Below are 19453 nucleotides of genomic sequence, written 5' to 3'. Positions count from 1 at the left end.
TTGTTTATTAATGTTAATGAAAAATTACTAATAGAGCTTGTAATATTCTAGGATAAATGTTTTCACTAGCAGTGTCCCATCATCAGGTTACTGTCTGAAAAATCTATCCATTTGCAGCTATGTTAAAGAGTTCTTGTGATTTTTTTTTTTTTTAAGCGTGCCATTTACTACCTTCCAGTTTTCTGTCATTTAGGCAAATACAAGAATTATCACTCTGAAAGCTTTCATTTAAAAGTGAAGTGAATTAGTTATACAGTTACAAACAGAATTTGTCATGCCATCATGATATGAGTAGAAAAAGAGATGAAATTTACTTTGAACTATGTAGTCAGTTTATTTCTTTGCTTTGTTTCATTTTTTATTACTTTAGATACTTTTCTCACAGATAGCTGAGCTCTTTCTTTGTATCATCAAGCCAAGCTTTTTTGTTACATCCACAAATCCCTATCATCTTAAGAATCACCAAAACCTACCTTTTCCCCCTTCTTTTAAAGCTTTGATAAAGTGCATTCCTAGGCAAGCAGTCTTGTAGGAACTTAAATTACTTAATCTATTTCTGCTTTCATACTATTATTAAAAATATCTTGCAATACTATATCCTCTGAAATCAGTGGGAAATTTGAGTTTAGAACATCCCAGATTTCACCCTTGTATCTAATACTTTAATAACAGTTCATGCATGCATACACACTCATACTTTTAAATACTTCTTTGTGATTCTTAGATTGGGAAAACACGATGAAACATGATTTAAAACTTGGTTTTGTGCATACAACTTTTATTTGATGATTATTTTATTTCTAACATCCACGTTTTTGTGCTGTGAGCAGCCCATAATCAGTGATGTATAAAACATAGTCTTCAAGTTTGGTCTATGTTGATGTATTGAACGTTAATGGAATAGTCACTTGATGGTAATAGACTTGATGTGGTTTTAAAAGTCACTTAAATTTTTACACTATCTGGTAATAAAACACCATTTAAAATCAGAGCTCTGTTTTGTACAATGGCATATATACATTGAAAAGATTTAAACTGTTTATATCCACGTGGCAAGCTTTGAAACACTGCTTCACCAACTGCAGTTCTCAAACATATGTAAGTATATGAGGAGGGGAAATGGACCTTATCGTGCAAATATTCATGCAAACAGACCACTGCATAACAGCCATAATAAAGATATGGAGAACGGGGCTTAGATTAGCTAATGGCTCAGATTAGCTAACAGCTCAGATTAATTAACAGGTCTATTGTCCAAATGTGGACAAAACGAAGTATTGTAGAAATTTGAGGACCAGAAACACTATGTGCAAAGCATATTAGAAAGAATATACTTAAAATACAATGGGAAATAATTCTGCAGGCTTGCTTACAAAAAATGAAAAATGAAACTGCTTTATCTCTTCCATAGAATAATCATGGTAATCATGTTTCTGAAATTCCAGCCTACAAATTCAACAATATATAATACATTAAAGAAATCAGAACGGCATGCATTTTCCATATATCTACATGATTTCATATAATTATTTCAAAATTTGAATGATAAAAGTAATTTATTAATTCCAACCTTGTGAAAAATTTTACTCAGGGAGAGACCTGTAATTATGAGATGGAAAATCAGAGAGAAAATTATCACTATAAAAATGTTTTTGTGTGTGAAATAAGCAAAGATGCATACTGTGTATAAAATAGTTCATTCCCAAGAAAAAAGACCCTTCAGTGGATTTCTTTTTGAAGTTCTCATACAAATGAGAAATGCGTGTCGACTGAAGTACCCTTTTTGGTGTTTTACGATACAGAATGAGTAGGAATGGGATTTAATCAGTTTCTTGGGGGGGGGGGGGGGTGGTGGTGGTGTTTTTTTTTTCTTCTCCCAACAGCTCTAACAATTTCCTAGTTTAAACACTACAGAGCATGTAGAAATAGAGGTTACATTAGATATTCCAAAGGTTCATACCACTATGTCACTTCATGACTTAAAAAAATAAAAGTCCTAAAATGATAGAATCATAGAATCATTTAGGTTGGAAAAGACCTTTAAGATCATTGAGTTTAACTGTTAAATCCTATTTCTATACGTCTTCAAATGCCCAATTTTGTCTGTATTTACAGGTGGTATGGGATTGCACTTCACTATTGTCATTTTTGGGTACCATGCAAATGCTATGGAGAAAGCTTTAAAAGTAACCTAGCTACAATAAATTATTCTGCTTTCAACTTTGATTTTTTTTTTTTAAATTACTCTAGAAAATTTACATGCTGTTTTGAGAAATGACCTAAATGTTCAGCCCCTCTTCTTTGTCACCAGTCCCAGCCTCATCTAATTCATTACCTTTGGCTGGAACACATATTTATTTGTTGGGTTTATGCAGTTTTTATATGCTACTGGATAGATTTTCCTCTGCTGGACCTGCACCTGAGAGCAGTGGTCTAAGGGAACAGATTAATTAATCTAATTAATTTTAATTAGATTTTCTAAGTAAGGACATGAACAATTTTTCTTTTTTTCTTTTTATAGTTTAAGTGACTTGGAAGGAAAAGATTAATATAAAGCCTATTGTACATTGGTTGTTTGGCTTTATCAAGGCACTTCATCCAGAAAACCCCTTTCTTTGTGTTACACAGTATGAAAACCCAAGCTTACTGAAAATGGAAAGTCTCTGTCAAGGAATGTTGCCATTAAGCCAGGAAGGTCTTTTTCTTCTTGACCAAATTAACAACTCATCATTAGGTTAGTAGAGATATTAATGAATGTCAAGATTCTACAGATTTCAAGATGGGTAGTTATGTAGCTTTCCTGTTAACGACTAAGTATAAAACTAAGCCTAATTTATAATTAAAATAAAAATTGGTGTATGCAAAAACCCTTTAAAAAATGTTTTCTAGAAATCTGCTTGTTACTTCAGAACTTTTCTCCCTTGCCACTACAAAACTCTGAGCATTTACCCGATGAAACTTGCATCTTACCTTGAGTAGATGAGTGAAACCTATTTTACCCCGGGGGGGGGGAAGTCTACTTCTGGAGCCAGTGTTTCTCTTGCTACTGACTCTCTTTAAATCAGTGGGTGTGAAGCAAGATGCTTGAGAGCAGGATACAGCCCAGTGCTCTTTCAGGAGAAGCAAAAATAGCTATGTGGATAATTAGGGAGGGACTTTCTCCCCTACTGTGGTGTGGGATCATGGGCAACAACTCTAAATCTTACTCTCTGAAGTAGAATTGAGCAATTAAAACCAGACTGAAACAGGATTTGGTACTGCTTAGGCAGCTTAGAGAGAATTTGAACTTCTTCACCAACTGAGGTGAGGTGGGAAATTTCTACGGTTAACCAGATGAGGTGGAGCTGAGTGTTGCTCCCCCAATACTAGCGGTAATGTTTCATATTCATTACCTTATTCTCAGCTAGTCATTACTGAAATGTTTACAGATCCTCTGTAGCAGACTCTCTAGCAGGACCCTGGGTTTTAAAAACAGAGAAGAGTTATCTCAACTGTCATATTACCTAGTAGTCTGAAAATTACTACCATCAGTAAAATCTATCTGACACTGTAAGTCTTTGGTATCTGTTTAATATGACAGCAAAACATGGTAAAGCAAAATGTTTGAATGACTTCTTGTACAAACATTTTGTTATAACTTATATATGTCCTAAATATTTTAAATTGTTTCATAGTCTTAAAATCAACTTTAATATTATTCATTCAGATGTTTTCAAAAACAGATAATTAGAGCTTTTGCAGTAGTTAAATACTGCTAGAGGGAGTATTTTGGGGTGAGGGGGACACACATAATCCTGGAATTAAACACACGTCAGGCATGTTCTGTTGTTGACCCCCAAACCTCTGAACTTGCACTGTTTGAAAAGCGAACATAACTTCATCTGAACTTGATGGTTTTAAAAAGTAGCCAGGAATCCTGCATATAGTGTGGCATCACCTAGCAACAGGAGTATTTTGTAGTTTTGGTCTTACTTTATTACGTTGAAGTTGTGGCCAGGACCTGGTTCTGCTGTGCAGGCAGAACAAGTTGTCACCTGAAGCTGTAGTGATTTAGGGCAACAAAATGTTTTACTCTAGGAACGGTGGGTATTTTTAGTGGCTGTGGCTGAGAGAGCCCTGTAACTTCAATGCTGATGCCGATCTGTTTTAGTCACCCTGATTCTTGTTTGTGTTTCTTCTTGGTGTGAAAACCATCTCCAGCAGAGGCTGCCTTTCTATTGGGTGCATGGATAAGTCATTGTTTTTCTGGATGTTGTTAAGGCCTCTTCCTTTCATTGTCTGTACTCTGCACCGTCTCAGAAGAGTCACCAGAATTGCTTTCATCATTACCATGGCAATAAACTTTCCCACGCAGCCCCGTGGGCCGAATCCAAATGGTTGGAAATAGCGTGAAGGAACCTGCACAGAATAACATGAGGAATAAACTTTAAGACAATTTTTTCTTCATAAAAGTAGCCAAAACTATGATGGAAATTAGTAGTAAATATATTCTGAAAAACTTGTGGAAAGAATCTCTTAGGAGCAATTATTTCTTTCCTTTACACTGAACAGCCCTTCCACCCAAGTCAGGCTGAAATACAGAGACCCCTACAGAAGGTATGCCATTTTAAATGCTAAGACAGCAGGGAATGTAAAGTTAAGCAGTCAAATTCTACCCATGTATTTCAGTCTGTTCATCCTGTGAACTACAGGGATTTTACTATAAGCTGTGAAATGGAGTGAAGCTTCCACTCTTTAATATACGTTAAAGATCATGAAAAACTTTTTCAGAAAATGTTCATTATAAAGCTCATAAATGTCTGAGATACAGGCTGACGCCTTGTCTAAAGATAATGATAAAGCCATACACCTACTACAATTGTCATTGAAAAGCTAGTGTTCCTGAGAATTAATTTGTCATAAAAGGTAATGTGAAATTTTTATTTGATATCTAATAGAGATAACACTTATAAAATTATTGTCTCCTGTCCTATCAACTAAAATGTGAAATGCAGGATTCTCAGAACTGTTGAAGAATGCACAGCCAGCTTCTGCTACTTTTATTGACATTGAATAGATCAGTTATCCAAAACAGTCCCAACAGCGTGAATAGTACTGCTAATGAGGTACAAAAGTACTTGTTATGAGAAAGAAAAAGCAAGTCTGGCTATAAATAAATTATTTTTCTTCATCTGTGTAGCTTTCTTTTTTAAAAGTAAGATATTACCTGTGTTCTGACTTCCTATTTAACCCGAGAATAGAGTAGAAAAGGTTGCTTTATATTAAATTACCTGGAAAAAAGTGTCCTTTTTTCTCATTTTCAGACTGAGAAAAATGTTTTCTGTTTGATTTTTTTCAAATAACCTGAGCTATGCTTTTTGAAAAATAATAGGTAAATACAAGTGTTTATAATACAAGCAAGTACAGTAGCTGGCAGTACAGCACAATGGCAAGTGCACAACCTGGGAAAATGAAAAAATGTTTAGATTCTAACAATGCCATCTTATCATAAATAATGGTGTGGATTGCTATTCACTTAGCGAACTGTGTGAAAATTGTGCCTGCTAGAATAATTATGGGGCAAACAGAATGCATCAAGTCAGATAGAAAATGTGTGGTTAAATATTTGGTCAAGGGGAAATAATTTTAGTAGCAAAGTGTACTTATAAACAAAAAATCCATTTTGATAGAAATACTTAGAATGAAAATAATGGGTGGCAAAATGCAAACTATTCTCAGTGAATAGTTATTTCAGTAAACTTAATCACTTTCTTCTTGAATTTTCTATGATGACTTTTTTTCTTGAGCTGTTGTTTTTAATACTGTGTGGAGAGTTTGTTATGAGTAATCAACCAGCAGTTTAGAAATAACATTCATATCTTTTCTTTCTTTATTTTCATAATTATTTCTTCAAGTGATTTTACTAGTAAGCCCATTTTTGGTGTATCAAAGTGGGTCATCTGTTTATTGCTTTACAATTGAAATTACTGTCTGTGGATGCTTATGTGTGCAGCTGCTAACGTCTCAAAAGCAAAAAGTTTTGCCAGGTCATAACATTATTTCCTGACTTTTTTAGTTAGACAAAATGAGAACTATGACAGCTGTAGAAAACATTAACCCTTTAGCTTTAACCTCATTCAACCTTAATATTTGACAAGCCACTATAAAATGTAAGAGAAAGCTTGCATACCAGGAAAATGCGTGTACCTATGATAGTAGGGCTAACATTCTGCAGTTGAGATTCCCTTCATAGAACTAAGTTGACTATGCCCTCCACTCTTTCATGTCTATTTATTCCAGAGATCTTTCTAATTTCCTCACAGGAGTGCTAACCAAACCTTAATATTTCATATTTTGATCTGTCACAGTATCTTCCGCTTCTACCTGCACTGGTTAACAGTCAAAACCAAGGAGTTAAATGTGCCAATCAATACAGTTTTAATCTCTTCAGATGATTGTTGCTGAACAAATACAGTTTTGCCAAACAATTTGTTTAATCAGTAATCAGAAGAGCAGAGGTCTAAATGAAAGTAAATAATCTGAAGGATGATTTACAATAGTAGGGGATTACAAGTAGGAAAAAAAGTTCACATAGTGCTTTTGATACAGGACTCAGTTATGTAGACTAAAGAAAATTCTAGTTCTTTTGGGAGCTAGAATATAACTTAATTGAAATGCTGTGTTGAACTGGGACTGAATTACTCCACATTTGCAGTATTGAGTTGGTTAAAACTTAGGATTTCTGTTTTGGTCTATAAAAAAATGTTTATTTTTATTTAGAAATTGAAAAAAAAGAGAGAGAGAATAAAATGGGTGCTAGATTCTCAGTCTCTCAGGAGTTACTATACTGCTTCACCTCTCCAGAGAATCCTCATGCAGCCTCAGCTCCGTGTTGTAGTGCTTGCATGGCTTTAGCTCCCTAAAGCCTCTTTATTTTGTCCAGTGTCAGGGGATATAATGGGAACAATGTGTGTCTTTGACAAATTTAATCAGAAATTTTTAATCAAATTTAAGATGTTTGGGAAAACTTTCTTTTCAGTGTCATAATTATTTTTTAGTTAGAAGGCATTTTGATAGGAAAATATCTGCCCAGCTTTAATAATAATAATAATAGTAATAAGCAGGATGTATAGCTAACGAGGTACTTAGACAAAGGGGAAACAGTCTTATGGTCACAAAGTTCTTGATCAGAATGAGAGGAAGATACATCGTCAATAAATAATACCCAGTTTCCTCTAAGAAATAAGGTAGAAAACTTACATTTTTCTCAAAATTTTCAAGAGAAAACTCATTTGGCTTTGGGAAGTATTCAAGCTTATGCATACGTCCGATATTGAGGATAATGTTTGTCCCCTTTTTCACAGGATAGCCATCAATTACATCATCTTGTAAAGCTTTTCGCATGATCAAGTCCACAACTGGCTGGTATCTCATGCTCTCATAAATAAAATTCTCCACGATTTTTAAGTTTGGCATGTCATCACTCTGTATGTCTCTGTCACCTTGAGGAATAAAACAGATGGTGAAGAAGTTGGTTATGAATTTAATAGCTTCATCGTACAAATACCAAAACATTTTTGGAAGATTCTCAGTTCCTGAAATGGTAGGAAGGATCCAACAGCTGCTAAGTAGTTTTATGTAGCCTTACATATTTGGGTAATCTGGTATATTATTCATCAGCATAAACCCTAGTTTGTTAATTTATGATCTTCTCACCTTATCTTCTTCCTAATACATTGTAAGTCTTTGTTCTGCTTGTCAATGACAAAACTCTGAAAGTCCTTCTCTGACTTGTATGACTGAGGGCAACAAGACATAACAAAGAAATCTTCTGAGAGCTTGACAGCAAATGGAATCTGTAGTCTGCAGATGGGAGATAACTTTGCAGGGACCTTAAATTTTCACCATGTGACTGAATTTTGCTGGATGTACAGCTAGGTCCTACTGTGGCCGACTATTTCAGTTACCATGAGTAACTTCCTCCCAGCTTGATTCCATCAGCAACAGTATCAACGCTACGACGTACTGCCAGTGGGAGCCTTACTTTAACTTTCAAGCCACAAGAAGTTCAAGAACTACAGGCTGAACACTGCAGTAGTAGGCTTTCAAGGTAAAAGGCAGCTTTGCTACCCCAGTTGGCCACTTGCTTAAGGAAAAGGCAAGAACATTCTACTGCCTTAGAAATCAAGGTTATAGGAAAGAAATAGGGAAGATGAGTGAGTGAGTACTCAATTCTCATGAGAACAATAAAATAAGGTTTATTAAAAGTACCTTCGAAAAAGAGTAAAGGATTTGTTACACACTTTCCAATGTTTAACTGACCAGAACTAAATGTTGAATAAGAGTGGATGAAATTAGTTTCTATATTAGTTCAGTGTCAGGCTTTGAATGAAATCTAGAGAAAGGGAAGAATACAAATTTGGAATATCTTGTGTTTTGAATAGTTAGTAATTCGTACTTAAAGAGGAGGCCAGTTTGATATAAAAATGGATGACAGCAGAATATAATTTGAATTTTCTCTAATCTTTCCCTTCTGCAGTCATAGTGAAACTTAGACAGGCTCTACATACATACAGAGGAATATTGGTGATTAGAAGTATTTGAAATGAGTGTCCCCTTTTGCTATTTCAAGGTAAATGGAAAATAATTTCAATGGAATTTATAAGGTGAGTGCTGATGTGCACTGCTGTTGCTGAGGAGTGAATGCAGCGCATTCTTTCTAATAGATTGTGAATTCTGGTGATTCATATCTGGATTTGAACAGATTGCTCATCATCTTTCATTTGATCTTGAATAAAATCTTTTACATATAATGGTAGTTCATATATTTTACAGCAAATGCTTCTGTTAGAAGAAAATACTTAGAATTTTCAGCCTTTGAATAATCAAAATAAAATCACTGCTGAAGCAAAATTATATTCCCACATCACTGACTTTGCAGCTCCTGCTTACCCATAACAGTTTCGATTTCTCTCATCATCTCCTCTTCCACTGTGGGGTGCTCTGCAATCAGTATTAGCATAAAGAAGAGAGTCACAGACAGAGTATCAGGAGCAGCAATCATCATCTCTAGCACGCACTGGTTCACATTTTCGGCAGTCAGATCCCCTCTGTTCTGAAAAAATTGGAAAATTTTGGGGAAAATGTTGATTGCTGAACTCTGATGCCAACAGAGGTCCTATAGCAGCAGAATGGGAAGGACCTAGAATATCTGCTTTAAACAAAAGTAAATATCTTGACAGTCATTCTATTTCATAGGCTAAATAGCATTTATTTTTTGTCTTTCAGAGAAAAACAGAAAACTCATGTTTTGATGGGTATCTTACAGAAAAGCAAGAGTTTGTTTTTAGCTCAGATTCTTACTGATTTATTGGCTTCCCTCACAGAGTCTGTGAGTTCTCAGAGAATATACAAGATAGGATTTACATAGCATTTGAAGCCTTCGCAAACAAAAGGCAATACATCAAGATAAAATACAAGGATTAGGGGAAGACTGGAGGACATTCAGGGATAGATGCAAGAGTTTTAAGGATGTTGTTTAAGCCATGAAAAAAAATCAGACAAGCACCTGTTCCCAAAAATACAACTATTCAATGTTTGAATCCCTGTTAGGGACTCCCCAGAACCCAGTAATTTGTATCCCTTTATGATGACATGACTTTCAGATAGATACATGAAGTTTAAGTTGCAAAGCCTGTGTTGTTAGTGACAGGAGAATGTCAGAAAAATCCAAGTTAGACGTATTTTGAGGACATTGTCAGTACCTGTGCAAAAATCAACTGGGATGCAAAATCCATGTGTTCATCCAGCTTTTCAACAGTGGAAAGCATTTGTCGTTTCTGTTCTATTAAGATTTCCATTGCTCCTTTCAGATCCTTGCTGAAAATAGGTAAAATCCAACATATTGATAGATATCTGCAGACTTTTAGTATACGCTAGGATATGATTAGAAACATAGAGATTATACTAATAAAAATATCTAAGAATGGCAGAAATTAAGTATTCCTAAGAGTGGTTTTATGGTTCTCCGCAAAAGTGGTAATACTAAGGGAAGGTATATTTTCTTATTATTTCTTATTAAATAATTGCTTGTTATTTTGGACTGCAATCTTATTCTCTCTTTATACGGTAGACTGAAAAGGATGAAAATATGTCTGTATATCCTATTAATAAATAGAGTTTTTAAAGATTTATTAACATTTCCAAAGAATTTGTTTATTTTCTTCTATTTTGTACTGTATTTTATTAGTATTAAAATGAACTTAGAAAACATGAGGGATAATTGTTAGAAAAATGTAAATAAATGTTAGAAAAATTGTACTATCTTGATGGTAGAATTGATCTAAATTTTTCATATTTGAATAGTCAGCAATACGATTTGTATTCAGTGGTGGAAAAAAGCAAAGTCCATCAGTTTTTATAATTTTATTTTGGATTTTCAATTAGGTATAGATTTGAAGGCAATTCTCTTTTAAAAGGATTTTGAAAAGTTTTTGACTGAAATCCTTCGGCTTTCCATTGGTGTTTGTTATTGTTGGGATAGAAAACTTGACTAGGTTTGTAGGGGTAAATGCATTTAAAACTTCAAACCTGGTAAAGTTCTCATTATTTGTAACATTTTGTTATGTATTAGAAATAGCAAATGGTCCTTTTTACCAACTTTATCAGAAGAATATCAGAAGTCATCATATCCTGTGGTGGTTCTTCACATTGCTTTAAGTCCAGCAATCTTTATAATTTTTTTTTTGCGGTAGCAATTTATGAGTATGTCCATGTTAATGGAATTGTTTTTGAAACATCAATATTTGCCCGCAGGGGCTTTCTAGTAATAACTGGGCCACCACAGTTAGCTATTATTAGAATCACAGAATAAAGCACTAATCAGTGCCATAATAAAACTGGCAAGCAAATGTTAGAGAAGGTAAATCTTGAGTCTAGCTCACAAGAGAGTTGTCAATTACTTTAGTTGAACCTCCATCTTTGCCTTAAAGCCTTTATGTTATATAGCACTATCAAAACAATTTATTACACATGCTTCATAATTAGTAGTTTTTTTCACTAGATGGAATCTAAATTCAAAATGAACAAACTGATTGCCAGTTCTTTTTATAGCCAGTCCTCTTTTGGCAGAAGACAGCAAATGAGATCATAAAAATAGAAGAGGCATTTTGTATTTTTGCAAAGAAGAAGATGGCAAAATGTATTTGTTCCTTATTTAGGAAGAAAAACCTTGAAATGGATTATCATGCTGAGCACCAAGTTTTAACTCAAAAATGAGTTGTTAACTCAAAAATGCACGTTGAGGGCACCAATAAATAGAATTATGCTCAGGGGTTAACTCTTCTGGGACAGCACCATGAATGTAGACAGGTTTTCTTGTTTTGATGAACTGTAGCCCGCTATTTGTCCTTGACTAGATAGCAAATGTCACTTCACTCCATATGATGGCTTTTCCTTGTCTGTTTGAACTGAACCAGTGATTTCAACTTAGTTTCACACTTGAGCTGGCATTAACTAATATTTTGGTGAGTAAACTAGGACTGAGTAGACAAGGGCTTTATATAGTCCCCTAAGATCAGCCACTTGTAGCATCAGTGGCAAATCTTGTTCTGTTGCTATCTGCCGGCAGGGGACTTCAGCCAGCCACCTTTGCAAATTTCACAATTTATTTTCTAAAAGGCAGAGGAAAATATCAAGGAAGATCTCCTTCTTAGAAAGAAAGAATCTTATGCAAATGATTTGTAAAACTGTTGATACTTACACTGCCTCTTCATATTTCTTGCACAGCCAAGAAATCTTAAAAAAGATGTCGGGCTTTAATAAAAGTGCTTGCCAAGCATCAAAGTAGTTCTGAATCTTAAGTACAATGGCACTTTCTGAAAATAAACGTTAACAAAAAGCAGTATAAAATATAAACCTCAATAGTCAAATAACACAAATGCTTCAGGAAAATTAATAGTAAGGCCCTGTTCCCTACTCCGACGAAGTTCATGGGAATTTGGTAAACAATTGGGTTTAATGTGTGGTAGATAACATTAGAAAACACTTGTAGCACACTGTAGAAAAGGTATAGATCTTTGTAAAAACTCTTGGTAGCTAGCTAAAAGGAGATAGTGATGTGTCAACCAGAGCCAAATAGTCTCCCACAGGAGAGCAGAAGCAGAACTCTTGCAGCATATTGAAATGGGATAATTTATACATCAAGATGATGTTATTTCTGTCATACGGTTTTGAGGGTGAAGAAATCACAGAAGACAGAAATTGTCAGGTGAACTTTTCAAGTCAATCCTTTAGTTTGGTGGAAAGACTTCCAATTCTTACATGCATATAATATTGGGATTGTACCAACTCAGTGCATAAAAATCTTTTTAAACGGTACTGTTTATTAAGGTGAGTGTGACAAGCTAAATACATATTTTTGGCCATATAAAATTCTCTTTTATAACTAAAATCACTCATAAATCAATTTCAATTGATTATATGGTGATATAGGAGTCTGTTCTTGCTCTGTTTTCTGAAACAAAACTGCTGAGTGATGTCAATGAGTTTTCCTTGGACGTGCACTTTAGATCCATCATAAGGTATAAGAATAAAGCTGTAAGTACCATCCAAAGGTATCCCAAGAAAAAGCTTGTTAGATGTGTCAAGCATGATCCGTCTCATAAGATTCAACACATTGATGTTTCCTACTTCAGTGGTTACTTCTTCTAGTTTGTCCAGGTGATCAATTGTTGATTCAACACAAATTGCTATCATACGCACAAGACCAGGACCAGACAGAGCTGAAATATATGTGCAAAATGATTAGAAGATTGGTTAACTTTCATACCTTATTTATAACTTATCAATTGGCGATAACAGTGTCAATAAAAATTAAAACATTATCATGTGACTGACTGGTATAAAATCGTTCTGAAACGTACTGATTTATCATCTTTTGAAAGAAAAATGTAAGCCTTTTGAGTTAAAATGGCAAGGAACGCAAAGCCCAAACTTCCCTTGCATCCAGCCACATTGTATCTCAGACACACATTTTATGCTAGGTTCATACCACGTTAAGGAAAGCTATTTGGCATCATTTGTGCTGCCTTTCTGTGTGAGAGGGTACCATATCCTCATCTTACCGCGTTACAGACACTGTGGATGTCCTGTCTCATTTGCTTGCAATGACACTGAGCAGGGAAGGTAGCTTGGGGATTCATGGGGACGGGAATTTCTGAGAACATAACTCCTGGGTGCTCTTACACAGCATGGTAGCTTTGCAGTAAGCTACTGGCAACCTGTAATGTCGCTGTGGACATACTGGCACTCACCTGGCAGTACGCTAGCCTGGCAGAGTGTTAGCCTACCTTAGTCTGTCCACCTATGAACAGTGGAGGTAGCGTCATGATGGATTTATTGTGTTTTAAATATTCAAAAGCAACAAAAGCAATGGTCAGTTCCATTGCTGTGTAATTCAGTGGGATTTTGATAGGCTCCAGCTGGAATGGATTCAGATGATTTTTGAACGACTTTGGAAATCTTGCCCGAAGTACTCTATTTAAATTACTTTTCCGTACAAGAATTGCTGTAATTGCCTCAAGGACATTATTTTATCAAATATATGTTGAGAGGGATTGTATATTTGTAATTGAGAAGAGAGGAGGTCTGTTTTATAAATAGAGAGAACTGATAGTTCCAGGAATAAGTAGAAAATTAAAAAATTTTCTTCCTGCCATCTTCAACCAGTGCAAAGTTGCTGAAATTTTTCAATAGCAAAATCATGTAGGAAAGGCCCAAGTGTCATATAGGAGCACAGATATATGAACAAAATAATATAGAAAATTTAAACCAATAGATAATTAATTTCTCGTAGGTGCTGCTTTACTTTCATTTTCAGGTTGTGGAATCACTGTCATAAACTACTGCAGTCTCAGCTGCTGAGAATATTGTCTGAACTGTGGATCTTGCAGAACAAGAAGTGTGGCTGTTTTGTTAGGAAGGCTGTAAGATCATTGGAAGTAGCTAATTTTAACGATGTGCAAATATTGAAAATTTTCAGTTTGTGGAAAGAAGGTGAATCAAAGTTGCAGACTCATAAAATAGTAACACTGGAGTTTATTTATGTAATTTCCTATTTGATTTCAACCTAGTGATATTAATTGCTGCAATCTTTTTGTTACTATATTGATTCCTAGCGTATTAAAGGGATTAATAAATAGTTCTGCTGTGCAGGTCTTCTAAATTAATTTTGAAACTAAAGCACTTTTTTTTCCCATTAGAACAAGACAGAAAAGTCTTTGAACTTGGTGGAGACTGGGATAGGAACAGCCAGCTACATTTATGGAAGTGCCAGTTGAGCTAACGTAAATGCTGGATTTGAAATGTAAAAACATTTAAAAATATGGCTTGTGGGCATCATTTAATTTTGTTTTAATTGGATGAGATTAAGAATCTGCAAAACTACTTCAGGACCATTTCAAATAGCATACCAAGCAGGATAAGTGTGAAAGAACATGTGCAATAAAATATTTCTATGGGATATATAGAGAGAACAGATTTCTGTAATTTAAGTATGCAAAGGACAAACAGCATTTCAGAAAAGATAGACTGTGTGCTACAGTGATGCAGTGTATTAATGCACATTGATTTACCTTTGGTGAAAAAGGGTCGAATTTCTTTCCAGTGTGCTGGGTTGTTATTAAATATGATCCCGTTTTCATACATGCCAATGCACTGTAATCCAAGCTTGCTCCCAAATCGAGAAACATAATGCCAATGTTTCATTACATGGAACACACTTGAGGACCTGGGAAAGAAACGGGAAGAAAAAAGCCCAAAACAAAAGTACTGTTTCATAGATGGTACATAGAATTTTTATTCTGACATTTTATAGTTGCTCTGAACTGCTGACTTGCATTCTCTATTTTGCAGAAAGTACAATGCTTGACATTAAATGTTGTTCCTTTGACATAGTTAAAAAAACTTGATGATAAACGCCTTCAGAATGTATATTAGAGCAATAATGTATTCTGTTCAGACTTAAAACTATTTTTCAGTTAAAATGCAAATGGTTACCAAAAGATTTTCATCTGAATAGTGTGTACTATTCAGATTATAGAAACATGTATATATATAAGATACACTCCGGCAATGACCAATGTCAGATATTTCAGAAGATGAGTTGTAAAATATTTGACAGTTGATAACTTCATCATGATGTGTATTAAATTACAGCTACACTGTAGCTATTTGGTCATTTCCAGACACATACAGAAAACATAAATATACATGCATCATTTAAATATGCAGCATATGATGATACGTGTGGGATAAATATTCCTAAATAGAAATGTTAGGGAAATCCATGATATGTATAACTGTGTTTACAGTTGACAAGTTTTATTTACACATGCTGGCAAACAGGGTGTGACCAGCATTATTGCTTTAAGGTATAATTTCCTTTAGAGGGAGTTAGCATTTTAGAAATGTTGATGTGATGAAAATCTGACCAAATGAAATCCAACAAAAAGAAAGAAAATCAGAACAGAAATTGAAATGAAACAATACGCTAGTTTCTTTACCATGTAGCATACTCTGTGGACCAAGTCCCAGACTTCTTACATGGGTTAGTTTATTTTTTCAGTCATGCAAAGTAAAAGGGATTTTTGCTATTGACTTCCGCAGTGCTGGGTTTTCACCATAGTTTTGCATGACCAGAGGTAAAGTTAACAGTGAGATGCTCTGTGGTACAAATAGACAAACACGGATTAAAGATTGGGGTAAGAACAGGGAGGAGTGCGTCTACAGGTTCAACCTTCCAAGGAACTCAGCATATTCTGTCTTTCCTACACCTCCCCACATCTGCTCTCTCTTCTAATTTCCTTAAAGGTTTTTTGCATGTCAAGGAACATCATCTGTATTTTCATGAACATGAAAAGATGGTGTTGAATTATGACAGCTGTCCCAGGAATGGAAAAGTGCAGGAGGCTCATCTTGCTTCCTTCCATTCCACACATGTACACAGGAGACACATAATAACGTTTTAAGGAAGGATTTTGACATATGACCTTGTATAAACAGTTTTTCCTTATGAAACTATTTAATGAAGTCCTCCAAAGGACATCTGTTGTAACCAAGACTGCAAGTCCTTCTCTCTGCGCATGAGCATCTCAGTATGATTAGCTTTGATGGTAAAAATTCAGATGATATAATTCAGGTTACGTTTAGTTTTGCAGTGAATTTATGATCCACCAAAAACTTTATTCTATGTTATTCTTTTTTTAAAAAAAAAAAAAAAGTTAAGTACTGGTGCTCTATGTACTGTCAATGCTTTTAAGCACAAATATATCTGAAGAAAAGTGATGTATTGACTGTAAAGTCTGATGCAGCAGTGACATTGTTTATGAGCGCTCCTGATTTGTTTCTGATGAATTGGTAGTACAGAAAGTGGAAGACAGCAATAAGAGTTCGTAGCATTTTACTGTGTCAAAACATTATAGCACATTAGCTGATATTTACAACACCTATGTAGAATAGGAATGTAAATAGTTTTCCTGGCATGATTATCTCTTTTTACAGAAGTAAGAACAGGCAGAGATGACGCTGACTTGCTTCACATGGCAAATCCTGTGATAGTTCTCTATGCTATGTTGTCTTTCAAAAGCTTTTACATAATGAAAGCTGAGAATGGTTTGATTGATATTGCTAATAAAAAGGTTATGATTCTTCATCGATTACACATGGTAAACATTCTGCTACTTTTTTTTCTAATGGCATAACTCATAAGTGTTCAGAAGATCCAATGTAAGAAGAAAGCAACCATCCACTGCAGCTAATAAAATTATCGATAGACTGCGGTTTAGCATTATGTGTAATACTGTGTATAATCAACGTCTATGAGTAATCCATTAATTGGAGTGGAATTACTCATAATCCTATAATGCTGCATTTGCTTAATTAACTTGCTGAATTGGAGCCATAATCTTCAAGTATTATTCCTATTTTAATGAGAAACTTAAGAACACAGAAAACTAAAATTTGGCTTAATCCTGCATTGCAATCAGTATAGGTTCCTGTATAGTATGTAATCCTAATATTAAACAGAATAGTAAAAGAGATGGTAAACATTTTTTAGGATTGAGCCACAGTGCTTAATCTTCCTTTCCATGAAGAAAATGAGAGAATTCACATAGACTTCAATATTAGTGTCTTGAAAGAAACAAAAGATTAGAAAAAGGTCTGTGAACAGCAGGAAGTAAAAGGTTTATGTTAGGATAATTTTTGAAAATAACAACTTCAATTCTACTTTAGAAAAAAGAGTAGCAAAAAGGTTGTAAAAATATGAAAAAGCTCTTCATATTATTAAGGATAGAAAATAAGGATTTACTTGCTAATTATAAATGTCTCTTCACCGCTGATCCAAACTCTCACAAATTCTCCATATGTCTTATTGTAGTAGTTGCAGGCATTACCTACTCCCATCCAGAGAAATCTCCCATGTGAAATGAGGGGACCGATTCCCATACAGTATCCTGGCCCTATGAAATAGGGTAAGAAAAGTTTGGTTTCAGCAGTGCTCACTGACAAGAATATATCTCTGAGCATCACTGTTTTGAAATGAGCTTTTTAACAGTCAAGGTCTGCATTGGGCTGTTCACGTATACAATCCCATTATGAAGTTCTGTCTTAGAGAAACTTGCATCTACATTGTTGAAGCCTCATTTAATATCTATGGAAGCCTATAGTCCTTTCAATGTACGTATAACTAATGACATTCATTACATCTTTGTACAACTTCAGATTGCTGCTTTGAGATTGCTTACATTTGGAGGGACAATGGCTAGATATTAGAAAGAAGAAATGACCTAGAAGAAAATGCATATGGTTTATTAATTTGTGATTTTAACAAATTGTTTGAGTGATTTTTGTGTTGAAGTGTCATAGTAACACCTACAAAAGTCAGTATCCTTTTGATGTAATTAAATGTAATTAATTACATTTTTCTTCAAGTCATTGCTACTAGAGTGAGAATACAGATATTTAAAGGAAAAAGTACTTTTACTGCTGTGAACTTATGAAAACATTATGAAAAGTAGGAGTTAAGAATGGATTAATAAGCATTTAGTCAACAAAGTTCTCAACTAAATCCTTCCACTGTAACTCAGCACCAAATTTCCCTCTTACAACAAAAAGGAGAAAGTGGAGACAGCAGGAATTTGCCTTTAATTACTTTTAAAAGGAAGTTTACTTCTTCAGGGAAAACTTCATTTGCCCCTTTTGTCTGTAAAACATAAATCTAACTCCATAAAATAAAACAAATCAAGTACTTACAAAACTTGTGTATACTGTTTAAAAATGTAAAAGTTGCTTATGGCTCCACTGTTTACTATAGGAATCGCAAGAACCCAGATAATTTAAATACCTGTAAACTTAAAGCATATTAATTTAGTTCTATCTTCTTGTTGATCCATCCAAGCATTTGAATAGAATGCATCACCTGCTGTGAATACTTTCCCCTGTTCCCTAACTTTCAAAGAGTTTTAGCATATTGAAGGATGTTTGGCAAGGATCTTTTCTCAGGATTTCATTCAGGTGCCACTGTATTGGTTTAGGATTATTCCTGTCAAACGCCTTTGTGAGATGTGTGCACTGTTCTCCTTCATGCAGTAGGGCATTGCAGCGCATCTAATGAAAAATAGGCTGAATCAGTAATGTCTACCATAACCCCCAAAATATTACAGAAGGGGCCCTGTGAAAGGGAAACCGTTTGATGTTCTGTTCTGGAGCATCTTCGGTGCCAAATATGGAGAGAAAAATTGATAATCTACTAAAATTTGAATAATTTCCTAGATAATAATTTGTTTCTAATAGAGACAATTTAGAAAGCTTTAAACTTAAAACATGTAAAAAGTAGTTTATAATGCACATGAAAATATGAACATCTAGAGTTTTGTAAAATGGTATTATATCTTTCTAGCATATACATAAGAAAGCAGAAAACTAAATGTCATATATTTATATAGCCAAGCCAGTTTATTATGGAAGTTCTGAGGTTAAATAGAGCCTGATTTCTTTTATCAGTTATTTTAAAAAACTGTATTATTTAAACTGACTCTTAGTAAATTTTGTTGGCATACAATCATTATTCAGCATTAGTTTCTCACTTAAATTTGAGAAAAAAACAAACAAAAAATACTGTGATGGCTTTTAGGTGATACTATAGCTAAAATTAATTTACCTGGTATTGATGAAGTTTCTTCATGATTCCATATTAGAAACAGAAAGCACATGAGAATGAGTATGGGCACCGTGGCCACTGGCATCGTATCTGGTATTAGGCTGGTGATGTTGTAGTGCATTGGATTCAGAGTTTCCAGTACCATCTTTTCCAAGAGATTCTGCTTTGCTTGAGAAAGAAAGGGGAAAGAGGCAGAGTTTTTCAAAGCTCAAAGATGTATTCAGCTTTCGTCGGTACCTCTCAACCCCTTTGTAG

General features: G+C 34.6%; 2 protein-coding genes across 2 annotated transcripts in view; one reads left to right on the top strand and one right to left on the bottom strand.

Annotated features, from left to right (window-relative positions):
* Positions 1 to 19453, top strand: part of GLDN (gliomedin) — a 133694-nt gene that overhangs the window by 61328 nt on the left and 52913 nt on the right. The gene's annotated exons all lie outside the window — the stretch shown is intronic.
* Positions 1856 to 19358, bottom strand: CYP19A1 (cytochrome P450 family 19 subfamily A member 1). The gene is made up of 9 exons (XM_075159518.1): positions 19199 to 19358; positions 17348 to 17498; positions 14613 to 14767; positions 12585 to 12761; positions 11741 to 11855; positions 9744 to 9858; positions 8932 to 9094; positions 7240 to 7481; positions 1856 to 4398 (listed from the first exon to the last, which is right to left on the bottom strand). Exons 1-9 carry the CDS (start codon positions 19341 to 19343, stop codon positions 4147 to 4149), a joined length of 1515 nt encoding a protein of 504 aa, XP_075015619.1. The 5' UTR covers positions 19344 to 19358; the 3' UTR covers positions 1856 to 4146.

Source organism: Calonectris borealis, chromosome 11 (assembly GCF_964195595.1).
Source record: "Calonectris borealis chromosome 11, bCalBor7.hap1.2, whole genome shotgun sequence".
NCBI classification, from domain to species: Eukaryota; Metazoa; Chordata; class Aves; order Procellariiformes; family Procellariidae; genus Calonectris; species Calonectris borealis.
This window is presented reverse-complemented; position numbering and strand designations above follow the sequence as displayed.

Excerpts from the sequence above, each read along its gene's own strand:
- CYP19A1 (XM_075159518.1), bottom strand. The coding sequence starts at position 19,343 with ATGGTACTGGAAACTCTGAATCCAATGCACTACAACATCACCAGCCTA. Across the intron at positions 12,762-14,612 it reads TCGACCCTTTTTCACCAAAG|CTCTGTCTGGTCCTGGTCTT; the intron begins GTAAATCAATGT and ends CATATATTTCAG. Across the intron at positions 7,482-8,931 it reads AGAAATCGAAACTGTTATGG|GTGACAGAGACATACAGAGT; the intron begins GTAAGCAGGAGC and ends TTATTCCTCAAG.